The 24,703-nt window shown below is 51.1% G+C and overlaps 1 protein-coding gene across 1 annotated transcript; it reads right to left on the reverse strand.

The window, feature by feature from the left end:
- Positions 1–2,893: 2,893 nt before the first annotated feature.
- Positions 2,894–23,858, reverse strand: Cd5 (Cd5 molecule). Its single transcript, NM_019295.2, is given in 11 exon segments — positions 2,894–3,387; positions 4,356–4,447; positions 5,031–5,150; positions 6,049–6,102; positions 6,869–6,994; positions 8,026–8,313; positions 9,983–10,324; positions 10,798–10,860; positions 11,258–11,560; positions 15,331–15,405; positions 23,719–23,858. Coding segments are annotated over 10 exon segments (1,512 nt in total). The 5' UTR covers positions 23,771–23,858; the 3' UTR covers positions 2,894–3,387; positions 4,356–4,358.
- Between the last annotated feature and the right edge of the window lie 845 nt (positions 23,859–24,703).

Below are 24,703 nucleotides of genomic sequence, written 5' to 3' on the forward strand. Positions count from 1 at the left end.
GGCTGTTTCTTGGAGCCTACAATGCTTGCTTTGTTCTAGGCTTCATGCGTAGCCACGCTGTCCCACCAGAGGGCACCAGTGCCTCAGTCCAGGTTGGGAGGTAAGTGCCCTGTCACCTGGTGAGCATGGTTGTGATCTGTTCATTTTCTAAACCAGGAGAGAGAGAGGATGGGAATCGGCGTGTGACTGGGTGTGCGCGCGTGCATGTTTCTGTCTCTGGTACCTTGTGGGGTTGGCTCTGTTCACAGCATTCCTTTAAGCACTGTTGCAGGATGGCTGTCCTGAAGCCTCCACGGATGTGGGAGACTGGCAGTCTCTAGTCATCTCTCTGCCCTTTCTTCCCGGCAAGGTGATAGAGGTAGATTGTCTGATAGATGCCCAGAGATGCTAAGAATCACCAGAATTACGGCATGTGTCGCCTAGTGTCCTCTCCATAGCCACCCTAGCCCTCCTTGCCCCGGGCTTAAACAGGAGGTAAACCTGTTTAAGTGGAGCAGTGACCAAGGTACAAATGGAGATAGGAGTTAGGTTTTGATCTGCAATCCCAGGGCTGCAGGGTTCCTGTACCATGTATGCACTGTGGTACTTAGAAGTCTCGAGAGAGTGACACAAGAGTCACCAACTTCAGTTCAAGTTCATTGCCTGTCACTCCCTGCTGTGCTTGAGCTGCCTGGCAGGCGTCCAGGGCTGGGCACACGAGACATCAGTCAGAACACATTGCAGACCTCACCACAGCCGTTCGGGTTATACCAGGGTGGGGGCAGGGGGCATAGGGCCAACTTTTCTCAGAAAAGACTTGGAGAGCCACGCGGTCTGCACGAGGCTCCGTCTGCCTTTCTTCCCTTCCTTCCGGCTGCATTGCTAGCACACACTGTCATGGGTTCTTTCTAGCTCCTTGGAAATAGTTACCAGATCATGTAGGCCTCTTGCTGCACCTCAACCGTGACAGGTCCTGGGTACAGAAAGGGCGGAAGAGATCTAGCCTAGAGACCAGCTGGGGAGGGCCTGAAGTGTCCTCTACCTCTGAGGCAGGGATTGCTGCCTAATGATCCAAGGAAGCTTCCTGTTACACTTTCAGTTTCTTTGACCTCTGAGAGGAGGAAGAGGTTCTAGAATTATGAGTATACAGATGCCTTCAGAGGAAAGTGGGCAGGAAGGTAGGGCACCGAGAGTGGTTCCTGCTCTGTTCCAGTCCTGTAAAATGGAGACCCCAAGCCCAGGTCACAACAGAGCAACCTTGGTGGGTGAGGGGGATGTGTGTCATGAACTTCCCAGGGGACAAGTGCTGGCTGGGGGCCTGATTCTGCATCTGAGTCTAGAACTTGAAAAGAGCTGTCAAGGAATTAAGTTGTTCTTCCTGGACTATGTGACCTGGCAGGTCTTGTTGGGACATATCTCCCAGGCCCACATAGCTTGAGAGTTTTGTGTGTATTCTGTATGGAGGTCTTCCTCAGTCTTCCACCTAGACAGGTAGGGTCTCTCACTGAACCTGAGCTTACTGGTTGAGGTAGGCCAGCTGACCGGGGAGCTCCAGCCCTCTGCCTGCTTCCCCCCCTCAGTGCTGGGAGTTTTGGTACTTTCTGCTATGCCCAGCTTTTATGTGGGCGCTGGGGATCTGAACTCGGGTCCTCATGATTGCAATACAAGCATTTTGCTGACTGAATCATCTCTCCAGCCCCACAGTTTTCTCTCCCCTCCCCTCCACATGGAGAGGTTTAATGAGAGAAGAAGAGTAGAGGAGAGGAAAGGCCGTCCATGAACACGAGGAAGGAAGGGGTGGGTGGGTGAGAGAAGGGACAGGGAAGAGGGGAAAGGCAGGGAAGTGAGAAACAAGAGCAAGAGAACAGTAAGAGTTTTCTAATGATTCCTTTTCTGCTAAAGTTTTTGGTGTATTTTTCTGTTAAATAGACTTTGGAAGCTTTGAAACCGCTGGTAGACATAAAGAGCTTTACAAGGAAGATACCTATGGTAGGCAGTGGCTGCCTTGTATCTTGCTTCTTTCTGGTAGCAACCCTTTAATTCCCTTTCACGGGGCCCCTTCACCCCATTAGGTATGAGCAGGCACATGGTAGACACTGTTTCTGGGTTCCTAGTGTGATTAGTGGCAGATATGTGACCTGGACTATTAGAACAGAGGCCTAGAGCTGGAGAGTTGACTCCGTAATCATGAGTGAATACTGCTCTTGCAGATGACCAGAGTTCAATTCCCAGCACCCTTCTAGGTGACACTCCATCTTCAGGGGTCTGAGCCTGCACATCCATTCACAGAGACACATCATACATTCATACATACATAACTAGAAGTTAAAAGAGTGAGGCTTGGACGGGCAGAGGGTGTTGTAGGAAGGGCAAAATACTGATCAGACATCTAGAATGGTGGTGATCCTAGCTCCCTGATTCTCTGTCTCCCACTTCACCCCATCTTCTAGTGACCCCCTCATTACTTTCCCAGAGTTGGATGTGATGTGTGGATCCCTGAAAACTGTGCCTAAAGGCTTCATGGCCAAGGCACAACCTGGGTTAGACTGGGGAGCAGGGGTAGGTGCCTTCCCCTAGCCCATAGTCAGGGATGTCAGAATGGTAGAGGAGACTGTTTTGTTGAAGGGAATTCTTTAGACTCTAGGAACACACCCATCTCCATTCTACCACACCTTGATTTGAAGGTTAGCTGACAGTGTTTGCACTAGGGATTTCTAACTATTGTGAGAAGTAAGAAGCCTAATGAGAATTGCCTGGGTGTCCTTTTATGCTGGGCTCTGGTGGGGACAGGGTATCAGTGCCCTTGCTGGCCAGTGGGCCTTACGCTCTGGAGGGGAAGGTGCCTTTGGATGAGGAATGCAGAGGGCAGGGAAAAAGAGCCTCTCCTTGGCTTAGGTGTGTAGCTGTGACTATGGTCTCATTAGAAGGTCGGGAGGATGGGGCCCTGAACACAGCAGCCCCGGAGTACTCATGTTCTTGGAAAGTAGAAAAACCATTATTTACAAAGAATATATTAAAAATATGCTTGAGAAAGGAGTTCTTGTACGTATCCCACTTGGGTGTATCACATCATTCGTTCATGGCGTCAAGAGTCCAAGGAGAAAGTCAACCTCGCTGGTCATTGCTCCCCAAAGGATTGGGACTCCTCTGGATACTGGGGTCTCTGCTTGCAAGGATCGGTTGCTTGAAGGCTCTGTCTGCTGAGTTTTGGCTTTTGGAGGAAGCAGCCAGGCTACCATGGCCACAGGATATAGGAGCTGGCCTGCCACTGCAGGGCCCAGGACCTTGTCCAAAGGACCTTGGCTTCTGTCCAAGTTCTGGCTGAGGTGGAAGTGGGCAGTACTCAGAGTGGTAAATGCTTCCTCAGGACAGAGGGATGTGCTTGGTCTTTGTTGCTGGCCTTAAGTTCTGTGAGGTGCAGAGGACACATGTTAGAGCGTTAACACTGGTGCTGTGCTGTGGAGGGGAACCCAAGTCGGGACATGGGTTTTTGCTTTGGGCTGTGATTGGGGAAGCTGCTGTTGTGCTAGGGAGGTCTCCTTGCTCGAGGGATGGTGGATCTGAAGGCTGTAACTTCTCATGATCCCTTGTGTGTGTGTGTGTGTGTGTGTGTGTGTGTGTGTGTGTGTGTGTGTGTGTGTATGTGTATATGTGTGTGTATGTGTGTGTATGTGTGTGTGTATGTGTGTGTATGTGTATGTGTGTGTGTGATGGGAGTACATATGTGTGCACTTGCACTTGGAGTTTAGAGGACAGCCTTGGGTATTATATTGGTAGCCTCTTCTACTTCCTGTTGAAGACAGGGTCTTCCATTGGCTGGAATTTGGCCACATAGGCTAAGCTAGCAAACTTACATGGCCTGTCTCTGTTCCCATCACACCATGGCTGGGATTACAAAGCGTATGCCATGATACCTAGCTTTTTCTCTTAAATATGGGTTTAGGGTTTCACACTCAGGTTCACCCGCTTGTAAGAGAGCTATCTCCCCAGCTCTCATATTGTTTTCAGTGGATTTTCATGATGGAATTTTACAGGATGGCTTTACGATTAATGATTCTTCTTTCATTTGCCAAGGTGGCTCCATCATCCAAATTGTTAGTGTGTGCTGAGATATATATATGAAATTTATTTTTGAGACAGAGGCTTGCTATGTATCTCTGGCTGGCCTGGAATTGGCTATGTAGACTAGATTCACCTTAAACTTGTGACTCTTCCTAAGTGCTGGGATGACAACCTTGTTCACTCCCCTCTCCCCGTTTATGCGAAGAAGATTCTAGGGGCCTCTGTCCATTATGGACAGTATCTCCACTAGATGCTGGGTCCCCTGGGCTGGGGGTAGGTCCTGGGTATCAAGCACCAGGCAGGGATGGGCTCACCTTTTACAGTCTCTGAGCCACTTGCAGGTCATAGTCACTGTCAGAGGAATTGTCAGGTTGTGTGGAAGAGCGGTGTAGGGCCCCTTCCAGAGCTAGAGAGAAAAGATTGCCCATTAAAGAAGTCCCGGAGGCTGCACAGGGCCCCAGGAGATGAGTGGGTTGCAAGATCACAGAGGTTTTCTGAGATGGTGACAGCCCCGGATCAGTTTTGATCAGACTAGCCAAGTGCTTACTAACGATGCTGAACTTCAGGCCCCCTGGGACTTAATTGTGAGTGCCTGTGAGGAGCCAAGTGTTGGAGGCTCCTGTGGACCACTTAATGGCTCTGTCCTGGCTCAGAGAGATCTGAGGGGCTCATTTTTCATCGAGCCCCCCAAGGCCTGAAGGCAAACAGGCCCATTAGGTCACAGCAAGGCTGGGGTTAATGGCGTCCATCCAACTGCATTCTTCTCTCTAGCTGAAGGTTTCAAGGTCTCCAAGGGACAGCAGAGGCCTGTGAGGGCTGTATCCCTGCCGCCGCCCTGCTGGGACCAGCTGTCAAGCAGGCAGTCTCATCCTCCACCCCCTGGAGCCTCCCTTTCCCTCTTTGGAAAAGCACAGAACTTCAAGGTCAGCACTCAGCCCGAGCCCCTGTCCCCTCTCCCACCAGGCTGCCCGACAGCCCCTGCCTCTCACCTGGATAAGCCGACAGGCGAGAGTTCCTGGGAGGCTGGCTGTACTCATTGTCCACGTGAGAGGCTGCCGGGTTCTCAACCTGGGACCGCACAGTTGCCGTGTGGCTTCGATGGAAAGACACTAAGCAGACACAGGAGGCCAGTGGCACTGTTAGAATCAGAGCGCTGCCCTTCCCAAGCAAGACCCCATAGCTTTGCTTCCTGTTTCCATTAAGTCATGGGGGAGGGGTGGTACATTTCCCCTTCCTTTCTCTCTGGGGAGATTCACAGCCCCCAGGGGTCAGCCTCAGGTTTGAACAGTAAGTCTGATTGGCCCAGTGAGGCCTCCAGTTGTTCCCTCAGCCATCCAGCTTTTACCTTGCAGGAAACAGGAACACAGGCACTAGGGGGATGGTCCTGCCTATCAAGAACTGGGGGCCTTTGTATCCTTTAAAATCAAATAAAACTGAGAATCTTCTAGAAAGATTTGGGCCTGCGCATGGAAAGGGGAGAGAAATGGAGTGCTTGCTTCCGTCCATTAGTGTAGCTCTGAGTGTGGCTAGGAGAATGAAGGCTGGGGGAGGGGGAGAGCTGGCAGGATCAGGGTATTCTAAGCCCTCTGAAGTTGTTCTGGGCTAAAACTAGCTTGGTCAGTCCTTTGCCATGCCTTCCCACTTTGAAGAAGAGCCATTTAAAAAAAGTCTGGTAAGTCCTGAGCTAGACCACCGTGTGTAGCTTTGCTTTTAGCACTATTTGACCATGGGAGGAAGGGCTGTGGGGAGTCTCTGCTTAAGTCGGCCAGCAAGAGACAGCAGTGTCTGAGGCTCAAGAGGCCGATTATGTAGAACCACTTGCCCCTAAAAGAAGCCTCACCCCTCTTTGGTGTGGGGACATCTGTTGACCTCAGTCACACCCTAGTGATGTGGTGGAGACCAGAGGCCCTTAGCAGCCGCTGGTTTGCTGGATCAGCAGACACCTTGACTCTGCTTTGTTGACCTGAGTCCCGGGACTGAGGAACACCCGCTTCTGGGGACACTTACTGCTCTGGTTCACTCCTGTGGGACCAATCCACTGACGCTGCTTCTTCTGACGAACTGGGCAACAGACAGGAAGCTCATGAGGCCAGATGGTAGTGAGGGGGAGGGTTGAGGGAGGGGAGGCACAGATGCCCTGGAGACGGGACTAATGGGGTGCACCACTCCAGGCCTACTGCCTCATTTCCTAACTGACTGGGGAGAGAGGTTGAAACCATCGGGTCCCCATAGAAATGACCAGGGGTTTATTTAGAACCAGAATGGATAACCTCAGAGGGCACCAAGGGACTCAACACTACTGCCCCGATCTCCTTTATCTTCCTTCCTTGTCTCTGGGTAATTTCTCTAAGGTGTGCAAGGCCAGGCAGGCAAGCCTCCTTCTTCATAACGTATGCAGCTTTCAGTAAGCAGGGAAACTGAGGCTCCGATGAGAGCAGCAGCAGCAGAGTCAGTGGTCATCGGGAGCTGCGGAGCTGATCTTGGTCCACATATTGTGATATCAGAGGCTGTGCTGACATCACGTGTAGCCATGGCTTTTTTTTTTTTCTTTTCTTTTTTTTTTTCCTTTTTTTTTTTTTTTTTTTTCGGAGCTGGGGACCGAACCCAGGGCCTTGCACTTGCTAGGCAAGCGCTCTACCACTGAGCTAAATCCCCAACCCCGTAGCCATGGCTTTTATCAACTGCCGTAGGCCTTTGCCAATTCCAGACAAGAGCAAATCAGAGGGTACAGTTTGTCCTGACTTTCTAATACTTTAGACAGAAAAAGGCTAGTGGACAGCAGGGGCGGTGGGTGGCGAGGGAGGAAGGCTTGGGGCTTGGCACCTACATTTCTTCACCAGCTTCTTGTAGATCAGAGGACCGCACATGACCATCAGCACCACCAGGAGTACCAGGGTCAGGATGATGCTTGCCACAGTGCCTGGGGCCAGGCCCACTGGGTTTGGGTCTTTGCCTGGACAGGGGGATTCTTAAATCAGACCCAGCACTGGCGAACAACTCCAAGGGCAGTGACTGTTCTGATTTCCCTGGCACCTTGGCACTTCCTGCCAACCCGCCAGTGTGTTCAAAGTGGAGCTGTCTATTTGTCCACCCACCCATCCATCCATCCACCCATCCATCCACCCACCCATTCACCCATCCATCCATCCATCCATCCATCCATCCACTCACCCACCCATTCATCCACTCATCCATCCATCCATCCATCCATCCATCCATCCATCCATCCACCCATCCATCCACCCACCCATCCACCCATCCATCCATCCATCCATCCATCCACTCACCCACCCATTCATCCACTCATCCATCCATCCATCCATCCATCCATCCATCCACTCACCCACCCACCTATCCATCCACCCATCCATCCATCCATCCATCCATCCACCCACCCATCCATCCATCCACCCATCCATCCATCCATCCATCCATCCATCCATCCATCCACTCACCCACCCACCCACCCACCCACCCATCCATCCACTCACCCACCCATCCATCCATCCATCCATCCATCCATCCATCCATCCATCCATCCATCTCCATATATTCATTTGTGTATCCACTGTGTATCTGTTTACACAGTCATCTATATAGTCACTCATCTACCCATCCACCTATCTACCTCCATTCCACATCACCCATCCATGTACCCTTCTCTCTTTTAGACATTATTCAGTTACCATCCACCCCCACTCCCCCAACCCCCACTGGATTTTCTAGCTTGCATTATGGGAAAGCAGGAGATAGAAGGGAAGGGAGAGTCTGCCATCTACCAGCAGCTTGACAGTGATCCACTTGGGCCTTGCCTACTGTACACGTCATTACTGATTTTTGCTCCCAGAACCCCATTTACTGTCCTTTTCCCAGAAGCTTTTTCTACCTTTTCAGATCTGCTCTTTAGAGATTTGCTCACTGACTAGGTCCCAGAGGAAAAGGCTCCAATTGCCCTCCACCCACCGAGACCTGCAGTCAACTCACATGTGATGAATACCCTCTTGCAGTGGGTTTTTTTCTGAAGCTGGTAACACTGAGACAGCTTCTCCTGGGTACAGAGGACCCCCGGGGAGGTCCTGTCAGCATCCATCACATGGAAGGAGATGAGGTTGCCACACTGCTGCTCTTGGCATAGCTCCTCCCACCGTCCTGGACCCCTGGCTGCAGAACTGTCACACAGGGCAGCCCACTGTGACCTCTGGCGAACTTCAGCGATGCCCTCACACACGCTGCTGCCCCCCACCAGGCGGCTCTGAACCTTGGGCTGGAAATCTGCAGAGAGGGAGTGATGGTGAGGTCGCAGGCCTGACCTTGGGGCTTTGTCAGTGTTGATTACTGCAGGGTAGGGGCTGCCTGTTCCACAGCCCCTCCTCACGTCCTCTCCAGCACTTCTCTGACCAAGCCTTGTCTGGTCCCTGGAACCTCTGGGCGGCTGGTGGCAACTATCTCAAGACAACAGTGGCAAAGGAGCCGGCAGGGTGACCATGCCTTCTTATCCTCTTGCTTAGGAAGAGGGAGGGCTTTTTAGAAGGAGGAAACCGAGGCCTGGGGACTGGAAAGAGCTGGTGTACTTCACTGGTGGGGCAGAATCCAGGAATTCTGCTGCCGGGCCCCTAACCCTGTGGCTTAGGCTTTTGGCCAGGTACTTAGAGGTATTTGTGTCTGCTAATCAGGGTGGGGCTTGGGAATCTATGGCAGAAGCTACCTTGCTTGGTTGAAAGTCAATAGTGAGCTTACCAACTTTGGCTAGTTTCCATGGCAACACCCACCTTCAAAGCCCTAGTGAATCTTCTATTTAGAAGAAACTTCAAAGCAAGACCCCGGGCATGGCTTTGCAGGTTGGAGCCTGTACTAGGGCTTGAGGAGTAGGTGGGGCTGGAGCCAGCCACGAGCCTCTCATCTGCCCAGAGAACCTTGAGGCTGCTACTGCCGGAAGACCAGTTTATATCAGGTCTCCATTGGAGCGGGCTGCCCCGCTTGTAGACCTTACAGTTCTGAGCCATGCATCCGTTATTAGTGCAGGAATCCTGGGGACCTGCTGAAAGCGGCTCTCGTTAGGGGCGTGGGGAAGGGTTTCTGGAGACACTAATACTGTCTAGGACCACACCTAGAGTAGTCCCCATTTAGAAAATAGGCTTTGGATTGACATTGCTTGAGGGTGAATCTCAGCTCATGCTCTGTGATACTGGAAGGAAGTGGAGCTTCTTTGAGCCCTGGCTTCCCCCATTAAAGAAGAGGGTAATAATAGTTCCCACCCCCAAGGTGGGGATGAAAGCCGAAGGATGCCCAACACCAAGTCAGTCTGTTGGGAACAGAATCCAGAGCAGCCTCCAGGGCACCTCCAGCAATGTGGACCCCCTCCTTCCCAGCCTTGGTAGTTACTCTGCCTTGCTTTGAACCGTGGTTTCTTCCCATCTGTACCCCATCCTGCTTTGGGCCCTATAGAGTCCCGTGTGTTTAGCTATCCCCCTCTCCCCATTTCAACTGCGCCAGCACCGCTGGTCTCTTGTAGCTCACGACCCTGGCCGAGCATTGCAGGCCGCCTCTGTAGCTGTGCTCTGAGCCAGGCCTTCGGGATCTCCCAAACCCTGTCATTCCCCAGCCTCCTTGCTGAGGATTCAAAAACTCCCCATTGGTAGAGGCCACCCCTCCAAGTGCCTTTAACCTTTGCTCAAGCCTCAGTTTCCCTTTCTCTTCTTCCTGCTGCGATCCCAGCTGCCTCCATTTCTCCAGATGGTGGCTCCTTTGGGCTAGGCAGGAGTCGCTCTGTAGGTGCCTGGATCACCACCTCATCTGTTGTTTAGAGGCCATGGACTCAGGCCCCCATTCCTCTTTCATTTCCACTAGGCTTCTCATAAAGCTTGAATATTTGGTCAGGGGATCCCATGTCCTTACTCAGAGGCAACAGATAGCCTGATGATGGGGTCAGTTTCTAGCTTACCAGAGCAGACGACTGCGAGTGCCTGGCTGCCCTCCTGGACCGTTGTTTTCTGGAAGCATTGCTGTAGTGAGGTGCAGCTCCCATTCTGGGCCTCCCATCGAATTGGCAAGGGCCTGGGGTCCCTCAGCTCTGCAGGAGCTGGAGTTCCTGCTGTCTCTATCCGGGACAGATGTGTCAGGAAAGAGCCACACTGCAGAGACTTACAGATGAGGTTCCCCAGGTCCACGGGCCTGGCCTTGGCCTTATAGAGGATGGTGCCACCCCGGCTGCCATTGTAGAATTCCACCACACCTGTGCACCTCAGGCCCTCGTGTCCTGGCACCAGCTGCAATCTGGGAGGGGCTGGAGAGGGGAAAGACATGTGTGAGTGTGGATACCTTCCGAATGCCTCGTTGCTGAACCCCGATGAATAGATGAGTGCTTGGAAGATGAGAGTCCCAAACATTCCCTAGGACACACCTGAACCTTTCCTCCGAAATTCAGATATAATGGGCCTCTTAGTTTTTGTTTGTTTTAGTGATTCAATGAATCTAATTTGGGCCATTTACAGGAACATGGGTACCTTACCAGTGGCTACAGCACTGAATAAATGTTTTTCTGCCCCCACAACCATTAACTGTCTCTATTTTCTCAAGGAGGGGTGAGGTCTCATGAGTCCCTCCTCCCTTGGTTAAGGAATGTTGATAAACACAGATAACCACAGCTCCTGAGAGTTCAAGAGTGCAATCATTACACCATTCCTGGTCCTTGGGTCTTTGTTGTCTATGTCAGGCCATCCTCTCCTTTCCCTCCATGAGGCCCAAGCACCCTCTTACCTGTGGGCTCCGGCATGGTGGTGGGTAGGGTGGTTGTGGGTAGAGGTGTCGTCTTCTGGGGCTCTGCAGTGAAACACACAGACAAGGGGGGAAGTGGGGAAGGGAGGGGAGAAGGAGGGGGAGCTGGTGGCAGTGTGAAGACAGGGCTCATGACTTTAGTGCCCCTTGTCAGTAAGCTGACTTGACTCCCGCCCCCATGCTGCTTCTCAACTCCCTAAGAGGCGGTAGCCCCATACATCACAGGCAGGAAAATGGAGGCTCAAAGAACAGCGAAGTTGTCATTTGGCAGAGCCAGGTCTTACTTTTCAATCTTGGTAGATGGATGTTTAACGCCCTTTGGCTAATTCATGCCAGCCAGTTCTCTTACCTGTCTGTGGTCAGGGCTCTGTCACTGTGAAGCCCCTTTCTACCCACTTGCCCTCCCAGGTCTCAGCCCAGGGTGTCATACACCATCACCTACCTAGGCAGACCAGGCTCAGCGGAAGGCACTGGCCCAGCGAACTTGTGCTGCAGTTGGAGAAAGACCACGGGGGTCCTTGGCAGAGGATCTGGTTCTTGGGTCTGTTCCATAAGGTCAAATGGCCAAGGGCCAGAGGGTTACCACATCCCAGCTGCTGGCACACTGTAGAGGCCTCATTGGCGTTTTTCCAGAGATCCTGGCTCAGCCTCCAACTGGAACTGCACACCGTTTTCATTCCATTCATCTGGACCTCCACTAGACCCTGACACTTGGAGTTGGAGCCACTTAGCATCACCTGGGCACCTGAGCGTCAAAAGAGGAGGTGGGAGGCGTGAGGTGATGAAGGAAGAGCTCAGCTCTCATTTCCCCTTCTGAGTCCCCCACCCCCACCCCCTTTAGGGCACCGTTGAGGCTTCCTAGGAACTCAGGCAGGTCACCGTGTTGACTCTGTGCTGTGTATGCTCAGGTTTCTGAACTAAAGGGAACCTTGGGGCTGTGGACAAGATGTCCTGCACCTTCTGCACGAAATCCCCCCAACCTTGAACGTTCAGGCCTGAGTCCTGATATCTATCTGTTGTCTCTGTGTATGCCTGCAGATGTGTGTGCACACATGTGCACATGTGCATCAGAGGTCAGTTCTGAGTGTCCTTCCGCAGGGGATAGATGTCCATCTTCCTTTTTGAGACATGTTCTCTCACTAGGACTTGGATATTTCAATTCAGTTAGGCCTGCTGACCAGGAAGCTCTGCCCAGCTCTTCCTACCCAGCATAGGATTCCAAGTGTGCCACCACGTCCTGCTTTTTTGTTTTGTTTTGTTTTGTTTTCGTTTTTCAAGACAGGGTCTCTCACTCTGTAGACCAGACTGGCCTTGAACTCAGAGATCCGCCTCCTGAGTGCTGGGATTAAAGGCTCATGCTACCATCCGCATCGGGCCTTTTTTTTTTTTTTTTTTTTTTTTTTTTGTTAAATGTGGGCTTTGAGGATTGAACTCTGGTCCTCATGCACGAGCTCTTTTCTGGACTGAGCCTTCTCCCTGGCTCTTTCTCCCAGGATCTTTTTATCTTAAAATTAGTTGTATTAGCTGGGCGTGGTGTCCCAGGACTTGGCAGTGGAGGAAGGAGAAGCAGGAGTTTAAGGTCATCCTCAGCAGTAAGTCTAGTTTGAGGACAGCCCAAGGTATAGGAGACCCTGTCTCAATGAAACAGAACATTGAAAATTGTACGGAGGCACATGTTTCATGTGGTAAGATGCGCTCATTGTAAGGATTCTGTTCTGTGGAGGTTGATGAAACATCTACAAGCACGTGGTTATTCCATGATCTAGACACAGAGCCTGTCTGTCATCTAGACACATCCTGCGTGCTCCTCGACCGCCAGTTCATTTCCCTGGCTCCAGCCTCCGGGAAGGACTGCCCTGCTTTCTGCCATGAAAGATTAGTCCCTGCTCTTCTACAGGGTCACATAATTGAATTGAATCACAGAGCATCATTGTCTGTGGCCTCTTGCCCTCTACGTATATTTGAGGTTTATGTGTGTTCCTTGGTAAATCAGTAGTTCGTTCCTTTTTTAAAAAAATTTACTGTGAAATAATATTTCATTGTGTGAATTTTCTCCATTTCTTTTCTCTGCATCATCATGTGGGTTGCTTGGGGGTTTGCCCACCATGTATCAAAATGCTTACAAATTTACATGTGCGGCTGGCACGGAGGCTCATCTTTCCATTTCTCTTGAGTAAACACCTTAAAGAGAAACTTTTTGGCTATAGGCAGGCTCATGGTTTTGACTTTATAAAGCTCAATGGTGGGGAGAAGACTGTACACTATGTAGAGATAACCCCCAGGACCCATGGAAAATGCTTCTAGGACCTCTTGCGGTTACTAGAATCCACGGGTGCTTAAGTTCCTCATGTAAAGTGGTCTAGGACCAGGCAAGGTTGCACATGCCTGTCATCCCAGCACCCAGAAGGTGAAAGATGGAGGGTCGGGAGTTCAAAGCCATCCTTGGTGAGTTTGAAGCTCATCTAGACCAGGCAGCTCTCAGGCGGGCAGGCAGGCGGGCAGGCAAGTAAGCTAGCCACACCCCACTCCCAAGCGGGAAGGGGCTGGAGACGTAGCTCAGCACTAGAGTGTGTTTAACCTGCTCGAGGCCCCGAGTTCCGTCCCCAACGCTGTAACAACAAACACGATGGCAAAACGTCTGCACCTGACCTACACAGTCCTCTGTATGCTGTCATCTCTAGATTCTTTAGAATTCTAACCCAGTGCAAAACTGTAAATGATTGTGACTCTGTACTGTTGGGGGAACATCAGCAAGAAAGGCATTTGTGTATGTGGGGTGCGTGTGTGCGTGCATGCATGTGTGCGGTGTGTGTGTGTGTGTGTGTGTGTGTGTGTGTGTGTGTGTGTGTGTGTGTTTCCTCAGGCAGTGTCTACATTTTTTGAGACAGTGTTTTCCAATGCTCTGAAGCTGACTAGTAAGTCCCAGGAACCTGTGTGCCTCTGCCCCCATGGTATCTGGGTTTTGTTTCTGAGTTCTGGAACCATACTCGCATCCTGTTGCTTGCAAGGCCAGCATTCTTCACACTGAGCCATCTCTTCAAATCCTGTCTCATCTTCAATTGTTTGAAGCCACAGATACTCTGTTCCCTGTCTCTCTCTCTGTGTCTCTGTCTCTCTCTGTCTCTGTGTCTTTGTGTCTCACTGTCTCTGTGTCTCTCTGACTCCAGCTGTCCATTGGTTCATCTCTCTCTCTCTCTCTCTCTCTCTCTCTCTCTCTCTCTCTCGCTCTCTCTCTCTCTCTCTCCCCCCTCTTTCTCTCTGTCTGTCTGTCTGTCTGTCTGTCTGTCTGTCTCTGTCCTGTTTCTCTCTATGTGTGGTGTGTGTGTATGTATATGTGTGTATACAAAGAGATTCTGGGAGGATATGTAACACAATCATTACCTGGGGTATTGGGTGAGAGGCAGGAAGGACAGGTGAGGAGCAGAGACAGAAGTGAATTCAGCAGCAGATCTTGTCATAGGAAGTTTTGAGCTGAGCAGGAACACATTTACAAATGGGAAGGCTGCTCAGCTTTGTCCTTGGCTTAGAGCCACTGGCCGGGCTGCCTTTCCTTTCCTTCCCACCCATGGGGATGTGTGGAACACGGAGAGCAGGACTGTGGCTAAGCAAGGTCATACGGTAGCTGGGTGGAGAGGCCTGGTCCCACATCTATTCACTGTAGATACTTTGTGTGCTCTTGGCCTAGTAAGCACCTCAGGTGAGGCTCAGATAGCAAGTAACTTACTAGAACCGGAGGCTGGGACATCATCCAAGGGCCCAAGTCCTGACCCAGGGCCTATTAAGGCCCCCGAGGTTGCATGGTGGTTTTTACAAGACCCTCATCTCTCTCCAGATAAATTCAGCACAGTGTTATCTAGGTTGGAGTGGAGATGGGACTGTGGTACAATGAATGTGGAGACTGTCAACTTAAATGATGTTAGGCCTGGGAATGTAGCTTAGTGGTAGAGCACTTGCCCAGCACCCACAAGGCCCTGGGAGTCACCCCCTAACATGGAGAACTAAATCAACAGGCTCTGCACTGCGGACATCTCTGAGCCTTCACTAAGCCAGTATACACTGTGAGTCTCCATTAGTTACAGAGATGCTGTGTGGCCTGACCCCTGGAGAAACGGTGGCTTCTGAGATTGGGGTGTAGACACTCTGCTCTTTGCAACCTGACACAACCTTTCTCGTAGCCTATCTGCAAGTGTCCATGACAGAGGACTAGAGAGGAAACAAGGCTTTGTGAGGTGCATTTGTGGGTGGGTTTGTTTCCTATGGGGGGCATGCTACCCAACCTTCGTGTAGTGATTATGAAGGGTGCCACCTGTGCATGCACTGACATGGCTGATGTGTGTTTGCAAGAAGCAGGGTTCACATTGTGGTGGAGGCAGGTTCTTTTTTTTTTTTTTTTTTTTTTTTTTTGGAGCTGGGGACCGAACCCAGGGCCTTGCGCTTCCTAGGCAAGCGCTCTACCACTGAGCTAAATCCCCAACCCCGTGGAGGCAGGTTCTTAACAGGCAAATCCTCACGTACCTACGAAGCCCCTTCCTTTCTCATGTTCCTTCTTCCCTGGGCCATCCCTTCCAGACTGTCCAAGGCAGAAAGCAGCTGTGGAAAAGAGAAAAATAGATTAGAATGTGAAGCTCCCCTCCCCCCTTCCCTGGCAGGTTGTCTCCCCACCCCACTGTCAAGGAGATTCCAGGACAGGGATTTTCATGCCTTAGCTTAGAATCCAAAGTGGTTACAGAATCAATTTAGTGAGCCGCAGCCATCAATTCTCTCTCTTTTTAAAGTTTATTTTCCCAGTGGATACACAAGTAGGATAGATTTTTCTTTAGTGCACGAATCTGTGAATGTTAACACGTGCCACATGCATGACCTCCATCACAGCCAAGATACAGACCAGCTTCGCTGCCCACAGGGACTCTGCACTCTGTCTGTCCCTGTGTAGGAATGCAAGCATTCCTCTTGTTAGGAGGGAAATGGAGCTGAATAAAGGACGATGCACTATGCTATCATCGAGAGGGTGCGAGTTGTTTGGAGGGGTAGTGCCCATGAGGAGATGGCTCAGTTAGGAAATCATTTGTCTTGCAAGTGTGAGGACGTTCGTTCAAAAATCAGACATTGTGAATGTGCTTGAAACCCTAATCCCAATTCTGGTAGCTAGAGATAGGCAGATTCCTGGGGACCCTGGCCAGCCAGCCTGGCCTACAAAGCGAGCTCCAGGCCAGTGAGAAGTAAAGTGGGGGCTCATGAGAGACATCACCAGGGGCAGGTGCTCGCTGCCAAGCCTAGTGACCTGAGTCCCCTATGGTGGAAGGAGTTGTTCTTTGGTCCCACACACACGTGCCGTGGTGTGCCGGGCACGTGGAAGCAGTGTCGGGGTCTAGGGATGCAGCTCTGGTGGCAGAATGCTTGCTTAGCATCCACAAGGCCGTAAATTTCATCCCTAACACCACATAAATTGGATGGGTTGGTGCATTCTCACAATCCTGGCTCTGGGGAGGTGGAGGTAGAAGAGTCAGGAGTCAAGGTCATTGTGTACTATATAGTTAGTTCAAAAAGGCAGACAGACAAGAAAGAAAGGAACAAAATAAAGAAAGGAAAGGAAGGAAGGAAAGAAGGGACTGCGTTTGATGATCCCAGGCCCCTGTGTAGACACCATACAGAACAGCATTGGGCTTACTCAGAGAATTTCCTTAGGAGAGACTGAGCAATGAACACAAACTACCATCCTCAAAAGGAAAGTAACTGGGGTTGGGGATTTAGCTCAGTGGTAGAGCACTTGCCTAGGAAGCGCAAGGCCCTGGGTTCGGTCCCCAGCTCCGAAAAAAAGAAAAAAAAAAAAAAAAGGAAAGTAACTTAAAAGAGTTCTGCCATGCAAGCCTGATGGCTTGAGTTCCGTCCCAGAACCTACAGTAGGAAGTCAGGTACAGTGTGCTCATCGGTAATGCTAGCGTGCCCAACACAAGAGCAGCAGAGACAGAATTGCTCAGACGCTCAAGGTCTTGAGAGAGATGGCTGTGCATTCCAGGGTGTGGCTCCTCCTGTTTGGTCCTCAGATGAACAGTATTTCCTTTCTCCCCATCACCGTCACTGTAACCATCACCACGGTAACTACCCCCCTCATCACTATTGATGCTATCACCGTTCTCCTCACTACCACCACCTCCATCGGTATCACCATCACCACTATCCTCAGGACCATTGCCACTGTCCCCACCATCATCACTACCACCACCACCAATCCTCACATCATGGTCATCACACCACCATCATCCCTGTCGCCAGTCTCCTCATCACCACGTCCGCCATCACCATGGTCATCGTTCTCAAATCACCTTGGTCACTGCCGCTGCCGCCACTGCACTTGCCCACTGTGACTACCGCCCTCACCTCTGCCACCACCACCATTGTCATCACTACTGCCATCTGCGTTTTAATTTTTCACTCTTGTGGGAATTCTTAGTTTAAATCTCTCAATTTTCTCCACTATGCCCTTTGATAGATATTATTGCTCTTTGAGAGAAGAAACTGAGAGGTGAGTATGTTGCCCATACAACCAGCGGCCCAGAGGCCATGCCCTTCCCACTGGGCCAGCTGTCTGCTGTGCTCTCTGCTACATCAGTTCCTGCATATTTCCAGCTGTCTCCAGCAAATAGGGCTGGAGAGATGGCTCAGCGGTTAAGAGCACCGACTGCCCTTCCAGAGGTCCTGAGTTCAAATCCCAGCAACCACCTGGTGGCTCACAACCATCTGTAATGAGATCTGATGCCCTCTTCTGGTGTGTCTGAAGACAGCTACAGTGTACTCATATATAATAAGTGAATAAATCTTTTTGTTAAAAAGAGATAAAACGAATATATCATGGGAAGGTGTGGCACTGAATCTGTTGTGTGATGTTGGCAACTCGTTCACACTGTCTGGTCTGTAAAGTGGTGAAGCTCAGTTTCTGATCCTTTACCTTCCTCTTGGCCTAAGCCTGCCTGATCTCCATCCTGTGTTTCAGCGAGTCTTAGTGTCTGGCAGAGCAGGGCGATGGCTGCTGCCTCTGCTTATCTGAGGATGCTCTCAGGCTTTCTTTGTCCACAACCCGTCTTCATTCATTTTGCCGCTTCTCCCAGGTACCCACAAACTCCCTCCTAGCCCTGAGCCCTGCAGGCTGTGCTCAGCATCCCCCTGACCTCCTCTGATCCACACTTCACCCATGCCCAGTGCTTTCTGAAACTCCTGTAGCCAACCCCAGCTCAGGACGCAGCTTGGAGACCCTGTAGGCTGCAGGGATGAGGGACATGGAAACGTTACACCATTTCCTCCTCTACCACCCACACCTCTCCTTCAAGCTGCTGGGACAGCTTCTAGGAATTCCAAGGCCTTTTCCTTCCCTATACAGCATCCTCCAAGCTCCTGAAAGTCATGGCTTGGGCTGAGCAAGCCCAGACAAAAATCTCAGCAAACGAAGCCATCGTCCATGACTCCATCTCTTGTCTCTACACGGATAGAAATCCAACTATTTTGAGACTTCCTTTTATTTTACTTTAAAAATAAATCCAAATGAAAGTTAGGGTGGATGAAAATCAGGGAATCTGGCCGTGGACTGTGTCCCCATCACCAGGGCCTCAGCCAGCAGTCTACTCTTTTATCTTTTCATTTGCCAGAGCCGATGACGGGTCCTGCTCTCTCCCCGAGAGCCCTGCCAGGCTTTAGGCACATGAAACACTCTCATGCCTACCCTGAATGGGTGCATCAGGATTAATCAGGATAAATAGCCTCCCATGACTTCGAGTTACCTCCAATTTTGCACCAGACCTGTTTGCCAGGAATTTGAAGTATGGATTTTGGAATGGCTGAAAATGTTCATGATCCTCTGCCACGGATTCCCTGAGCAGTAGCCAGGCTGCTGTTGTCCACGGGCGTAGGTACTCTGCAGGACAGAACCTGGCTCAGGGCAGCTGGCGGCAAAGCCAAACTCAGGTCTCTGCCTCTGAGCTGCTCAGAGGTCCTGCCTGTCATTTGCAGCCTGGACATGCTTGCTGAGGCTGGTTTAGTATCTGGTAGGCTCCTGGGGTTGGAGGCAGGGGCTGCGACCTTAGCAATAGCTATAGTTGCTATTGGCAAGCCCCCTAGTAGTAAGCCTCTCTCATAAAGGCCCTTTTCTTGCCTAACACCTCAAATGAAGATCGTGCTCCGTAAAGGCCACCCTGCTCCAATCATTTCATGTAACTTAGAGATCAGATGACCTTGCTACTCCATAAACAGTGATGCCCTGGCAGTTCGTGGAGCTCCCCACTTTCCATTGGAGGCTGACAGCTTTGGGGAGGACCCTAGGTTTTCTTCCTTCATCTTCTCTCCATTGACTGACTTGGAAAGTTCCAGAAACCCCAACTTTCTTTATCCTTTCTTCCTTCCTTCCTTCCTTCCCTCCTTCCTTCCTCCCTCCCTCCCTCCTTCCTTCCTTCCTTCCTTCCTTCCTTCCTTCCCTCCTTCCTTCCTTCTTTCCTGCCTTCCTTCTGCTCGTTCATTCGTTCTTTATTCCTTTCTCGTGACAGGGTTTTATGTAGCCCAGGTTAGCCTAGAAGGCACCATGTCAGAGGCTGACCTTGAGACTCCTTGATCCTCTTACCTTCATCTTTCACGTGCTGTGATTACAGATGCACGACCTTCCTCACATACCGCAAAGCTGGGTGCTGCAGCCTGTTCTTGCCAGCACAGGCCTGTATAAACTGGCTGTGTTTGCCTCCACCTTCAGGAGGGAACACTGAAGTTCTGAGGGGATAGTGACTTGGCCATGGTGCCAGATGTAGCTGGAGGTAAGCAGCATCGTGCCTCACACCCACCATCTGACATAGCGCGTGGGGTTCCTCTGGGTCCCCCATAGCCCAGGTGTCGTAGTGGAAGTGGAGTGTTCTGTTCTGCAACCCAGCACTGCCCCGAGATGAGAGTGTGAGGGTCATGCAGCTCTTTAAAACGAACCGTCCACATTAGGAAAACATCTGGATTCCAGAGCATGTCCGGCTAGATGTCTGGTTGAGGACTCAGCCCTGGAGAGGCTAGAGGAAAGCCTTCTGCACTGTGCCACTTTCCTGTTCATAGGAGGGGAGCTCCAGTCCTCTACGAGGCTCTATGGGCTCCCTCTCTGCCTCCCTCCTTTGGAGCTGCTGAGCCAGGCACTCGGTGTCAGATTTGGCTCACTTCCCACACCTAGGTGTGAACACTTTCTCTGTTTTGTAAGACTCATCCTATATAAGAACAGCATGCCCCCTCTTCCCACCCAGCCCTCCCTTTCTGATCGCCACACTCGTGAGTGACCTTCTAGCACCTACAGACCCACTGTCATGATCTCTTGTCTATCTCCCTTCACACTCTTGATTGCTGGGTCAGACCTGCCAGGACGAAGACCTTGTCTCTTTGTTCCCTGTGTGTCTCTGGCACGTAGTAGGTACTCAACCAGTGCTTGTTGTCTGGATGAATCCACAGAAACTACCACCGTTATCCTTTGGAGCACAGCTCTAGGCTTTTGATAGTCTGTTTTGTTTGTTTGGTTTTTTTTTTTTTTTTTTTGGTTCTTTTTTTCGGAGCTGGGGACTGAACCCAAGGCCTTGCGCTTCCTAGGCAAGCGCTCTACCACTGAGCTAAATCCCCAACCCCTTGGTTGGTTTTTTTGAGACTGGTTACTCACTGTGAAATACAGGCTGCCCTGAACTTGTGATTTTCCTATCTCAGACTACCCAGTTCTGGGATCCCCTTCATGCCCAGCCCGTTTTGTAGATGAGGAGACCAAGGGCTGGAGAAGTTCTTGTTACTATGGGCGACTAAAAAGAAACCGAATTAGATACTCCCCTGCGCCACACACTAACTGTACACACATACATGCATATAAACACATAGAGAATCGATGCTCTTAGCTCTCTGTCCGCTCTCCCTGAATTCTTGTCCTGGTCACTGTAGGGAGACCATCTGACCCTTGGTGGAGCCATACTGAGTGATCACAGAGCTAGTACAACAGCCTCCGGCTTCCAGGAACTGTGGATCAGTCAGGGTTCTTTTCCTTTGTGCTTAGAGCCAAAGACAACTCAGCCATGGATCCCGGGATAGCAGCTTACAGCCTGCTCTGAGCTAGCACATACCCAGCCTGTCTTGTCCTTACGACATTTACCCTGTTGATTCCTCTGCCCAAGTACCTCCTCCCTCCTTTCACTAGCTGGTTCTTCTTATCATTTCGGGCTCAGGGTGACAGAGGAAATGTCATTCCCTTCAAATGGTCCCGTGCCAGCGCGTCAAGCTCTGTGTGCCAAGTAGGGACCCTCCGATGTGCACAGGCTTCCAAACCTGAGGACTGGCTTCCATAATTCCTGTCAAGTCTCTGTGAGCTGGGCAGGCCCATGGGCCAAAATGTCTGCCTTGGCTCTCCATGTCCCCGCTGCTGTTAAAGAGCTGAGTAGCATGTGCTCAAAACAAAATTGTAGATGAATGAATGAGTGAATGAATGAATGAGCGAGCGAGTAGCGAAGGAATGAACAACCTGTGCAGAAGAATTGGGGAGAGCTGTGGTGTGGTGAGCACTTGGTAAGATCCCTGCTGACTCTATCCTGCCTTGCCTTGCTTCTGGATGACCCTTGTGTCCACTGAGCACGATCTTCCCCTACATATAGGCTAGACCTACTATGAGCCAATTCATTTAATTGCCACCAACACCCACAGGGTACTGTTTTATTCTCTACTAGACCGAGGATTGCCAAGCCAGCCCAAGGTCACCTACCCAAAAGTGGCAGAGTGGAATTCAAACTGGATTTTGGAGTTACTATGGTGGTGTCTGAGCCACCGTCCCCAACCTGCTTCGATGATCGAGGCTCAGGAAAATTGTAAGAGGAGACAGTGTGGGAACCCCTGGCTGTCACCCTAACCCAGCCAGGTTATAAAGATCTTTATCCCTCAGGTCCTGGGGTATCCCCAACCCTATGCCTTGATGTCTGTGTGTCTGCTGATGGAGGCTTCTCCATGGGCGTGCTCTGCCGTGTGAGCATGGCTTTGCGGATCTATTACTCCTACGAAGGCGTCGGAGCTGTATGGGCAAAAATGTGGGCCAGGCTCTCCATGCTGCTTACTATCTGTTCCACCATGGGCTTGCCACTCCTGGGCCTCAGTTTTCCTTCACTGTAAAATGGGACGATACTTTCAGAAGTACTATTCGGAAGCGAACAGAAAAAATGGATTTAGAAGAATTTCATGAAAGTCAGGCCTGGCGGCACAGGCCTGTAATCTAGCTACTGGAGAGGCTGAGACAGGAAGCTTGAAAGTTGAAGGCCATCTTGGGTTATGGAGTGAGTTCAAGGCCAGGTGGTCATTTATGGAGACCATGCCTCAAAAAGCTAGGGGTCAGCGAGACGGCTAAGTGGGTAAAGGCATTCTCTGCCAAGACTGATGAGCCAAATTCCATCTCTGGGACCCACAGGGCAGAAGGAGAGAACTCATTCTTGCAAATTGTCCTCTGACCAGTGACATTCCTGCATAACGCACAAATGTCTAAAAACTTTTTTTTTTTAAGTAAAAACTGGCAGGGTGTAGTTCAGTCAGTCATAGCTTGTCTAGCACATGTGAGGTCCTGGGTTCAATCATAGAACATTAAAAATAAAAGTAAAAATAAAAATAAAATTGTGAACTGCTCCCCCCCTCCCCACCCCTCACGACCGTGGAACTGTTTTGTACCCATAACGCTCTAGCCATAGGGACTGTGTGCTCCCAGGCCTCCCAGTGATACCTCTACTGGGGCTGAAGATTCGCTTCCGTCTCTTCTGGACTCTGGGTTCATACCCAGTGGGGAGCATGGGTGGGTCCTGTCTCCCTGTGTGTGGGTTTGAGGCTGCAGAGAAGGGCTGGATTGGGGCAGGGGCTAAAGGCTTGGCTTCTGAGATTCTCAGGACCAAAGGGACCACCACATCAGTGTCCTGGTAGGATCCAGGGAGCAAGCCAAGATTTGTCAAGCAAGCATGGGGTACCTACCTCGTGCTGTCCTATGCACAAGAAGTGTGTGCCTGGGCATCCAAGCCACGGTAACATGAATGAAGAGGTCATACAGTGTCCAGGAGAGTGCACACATGGTTCTCATATATACACACATTCAAAACGCACCCCCTCCACATCCAAACTCACACATTCCCACACTCACTCACTCACTAGCTCTTGTAGGTGTGGAGTGGGTGCCTGAAGCCCCAGATTTTTCTCTGTGAAGCAGGAAGCCATTTCCTCTTTTCCATCCCACCTGGCAAACAGCGAGCCCTACCCGGGCACATCAGCTTATACCTCTGCTGTGATACATGCACAAGCTGGGAGCGGGAAGATCTCCTCATCAAATTTGGCGCCCAGGGCTTGGGACTCCACGCATAACTCCTACAGCATACCTCTGGCTAGTCAAGAAGCGCCTACTTTCCCAATGTCACTGACGGTCCACCAGCAGGGTCTCAGGTTTGGAGCAAGGCTCATGAGTTGGGAACTCCTTTAGGACTGACCAGGGGCTGCCGTTTGACCTCGGCATCTATCTGTTCTTCCGCCTCCCTGTAAAGGGACCGTTCTGCCGCGGCCTCCTCTGCCTGGAGCCTCCCCAATATCAGGTTTCTACCTCCCTGGAGGTGACCGAATAAAGGCCAGGCATTTCTGGGTGGCACACTGGAGAGGGTGACTGCCTAGGTTGGGAACTGAGTGCACGCTGACTTCTAGCCCAAGGCTGAGAAAGACAGAATCAGGCTCGGCAATGTTTGAACAGAGCCCAGCGGAAAACGGGGAGCTGACCTAGCCTCTGTGACCATAAACCTCCGATAATGCACAATGGACCCAGAGTCAGACCTGGGAAGAGCTGAGATCCCCTTGCTGCACCCCAGTGTGCCCAGGTACTCTGCCTGGCAGTACCGGGAGGCAGAGACTCACCCAGTGTTCCCAGCAGGTATGTGGCAGCCAGCAGCACTTCGTGAGAGTCCATGGATAATGGCCTTCTGCTGCCTCAGCCTCAGTGAGTTCAGTTGGCCAGCCAGGAAAGGTGTCTGGCTCAGTGTCTTACTCTCTTGGAGTGAGGGGGCATAAACAGGGTGCAAAGGGGAAGCAGGCGTGTGGGCCCGTGTCACTGCCAACCCTGTTTGAAGTTGAACTGTCAACTTCCTCCCTGTGAAACCACCTGCCCCAATTAGAATGGAGGCCTGAGTCTCTGTCAGCTTCCTGCATGAGGTGCCTGGAGCTGCGGTAGTGCCAGCTGGCCATTCTCATGCCTGGGCAGAATCAGGTGTCCTTGTGGGATGGGACTATGCGACAGAGAGAGGCTGGGAACTCCAAAGAGAGGCAGTCTACTCTCATGAGAGCTCACCAAGGTGAAAGGGCAAGGGCCTGAGACAGGAGTTTTCAGAGAGGATTCCGAGTGGGGCTGGGCTGTGCGGGTGAGCAACTTCAGGTCTTATTGCAGGGTTAGGGAGGAAAACTAAAACCCAAGCCCTGCTCACTCTGATGGTGGGCTGGGCTGGAAGTCTGTGATCTGAGTTGAATCCCTGTGGAGAATTAAGCAAAGAAACAAAACAAAACAGGGCCTTGCTAGGTAGCCCAGGCTAGCCTGGAATTTGTGGTAATCCTCCTTCCTCGGTCTCACAAACGTTAGAATTAGAAGCATGAGCTACTGTGCCTAGGAGTCCAGGAGTAATATTTTACCAGCAAGTACAGGGAGGAGAGTGTCTTCATTTAAATTGAACTTGCACCAGTGTGTGTGTGTGTGTGTGTGTGTGTGTGTGTGTGTGTGTGTGTGTGTGTGTGTGTATGAGAGAAAAGCAGAGATCTCCCTGTTTGTGTGGCATGCCCATGTTGGGTGCATGATCCCCAGGTTGAGATGCATGATCTCCATGTTAGGTATGAGATATTCATGTTGGGTGTG

The sequence above is a fragment of the Rattus norvegicus genome, chromosome 1, assembly GCF_036323735.1.
Source record: "Rattus norvegicus strain BN/NHsdMcwi chromosome 1, GRCr8, whole genome shotgun sequence".
Lineage (NCBI taxonomy): Eukaryota > Metazoa > Chordata > Mammalia > Rodentia > Muridae > Rattus > Rattus norvegicus.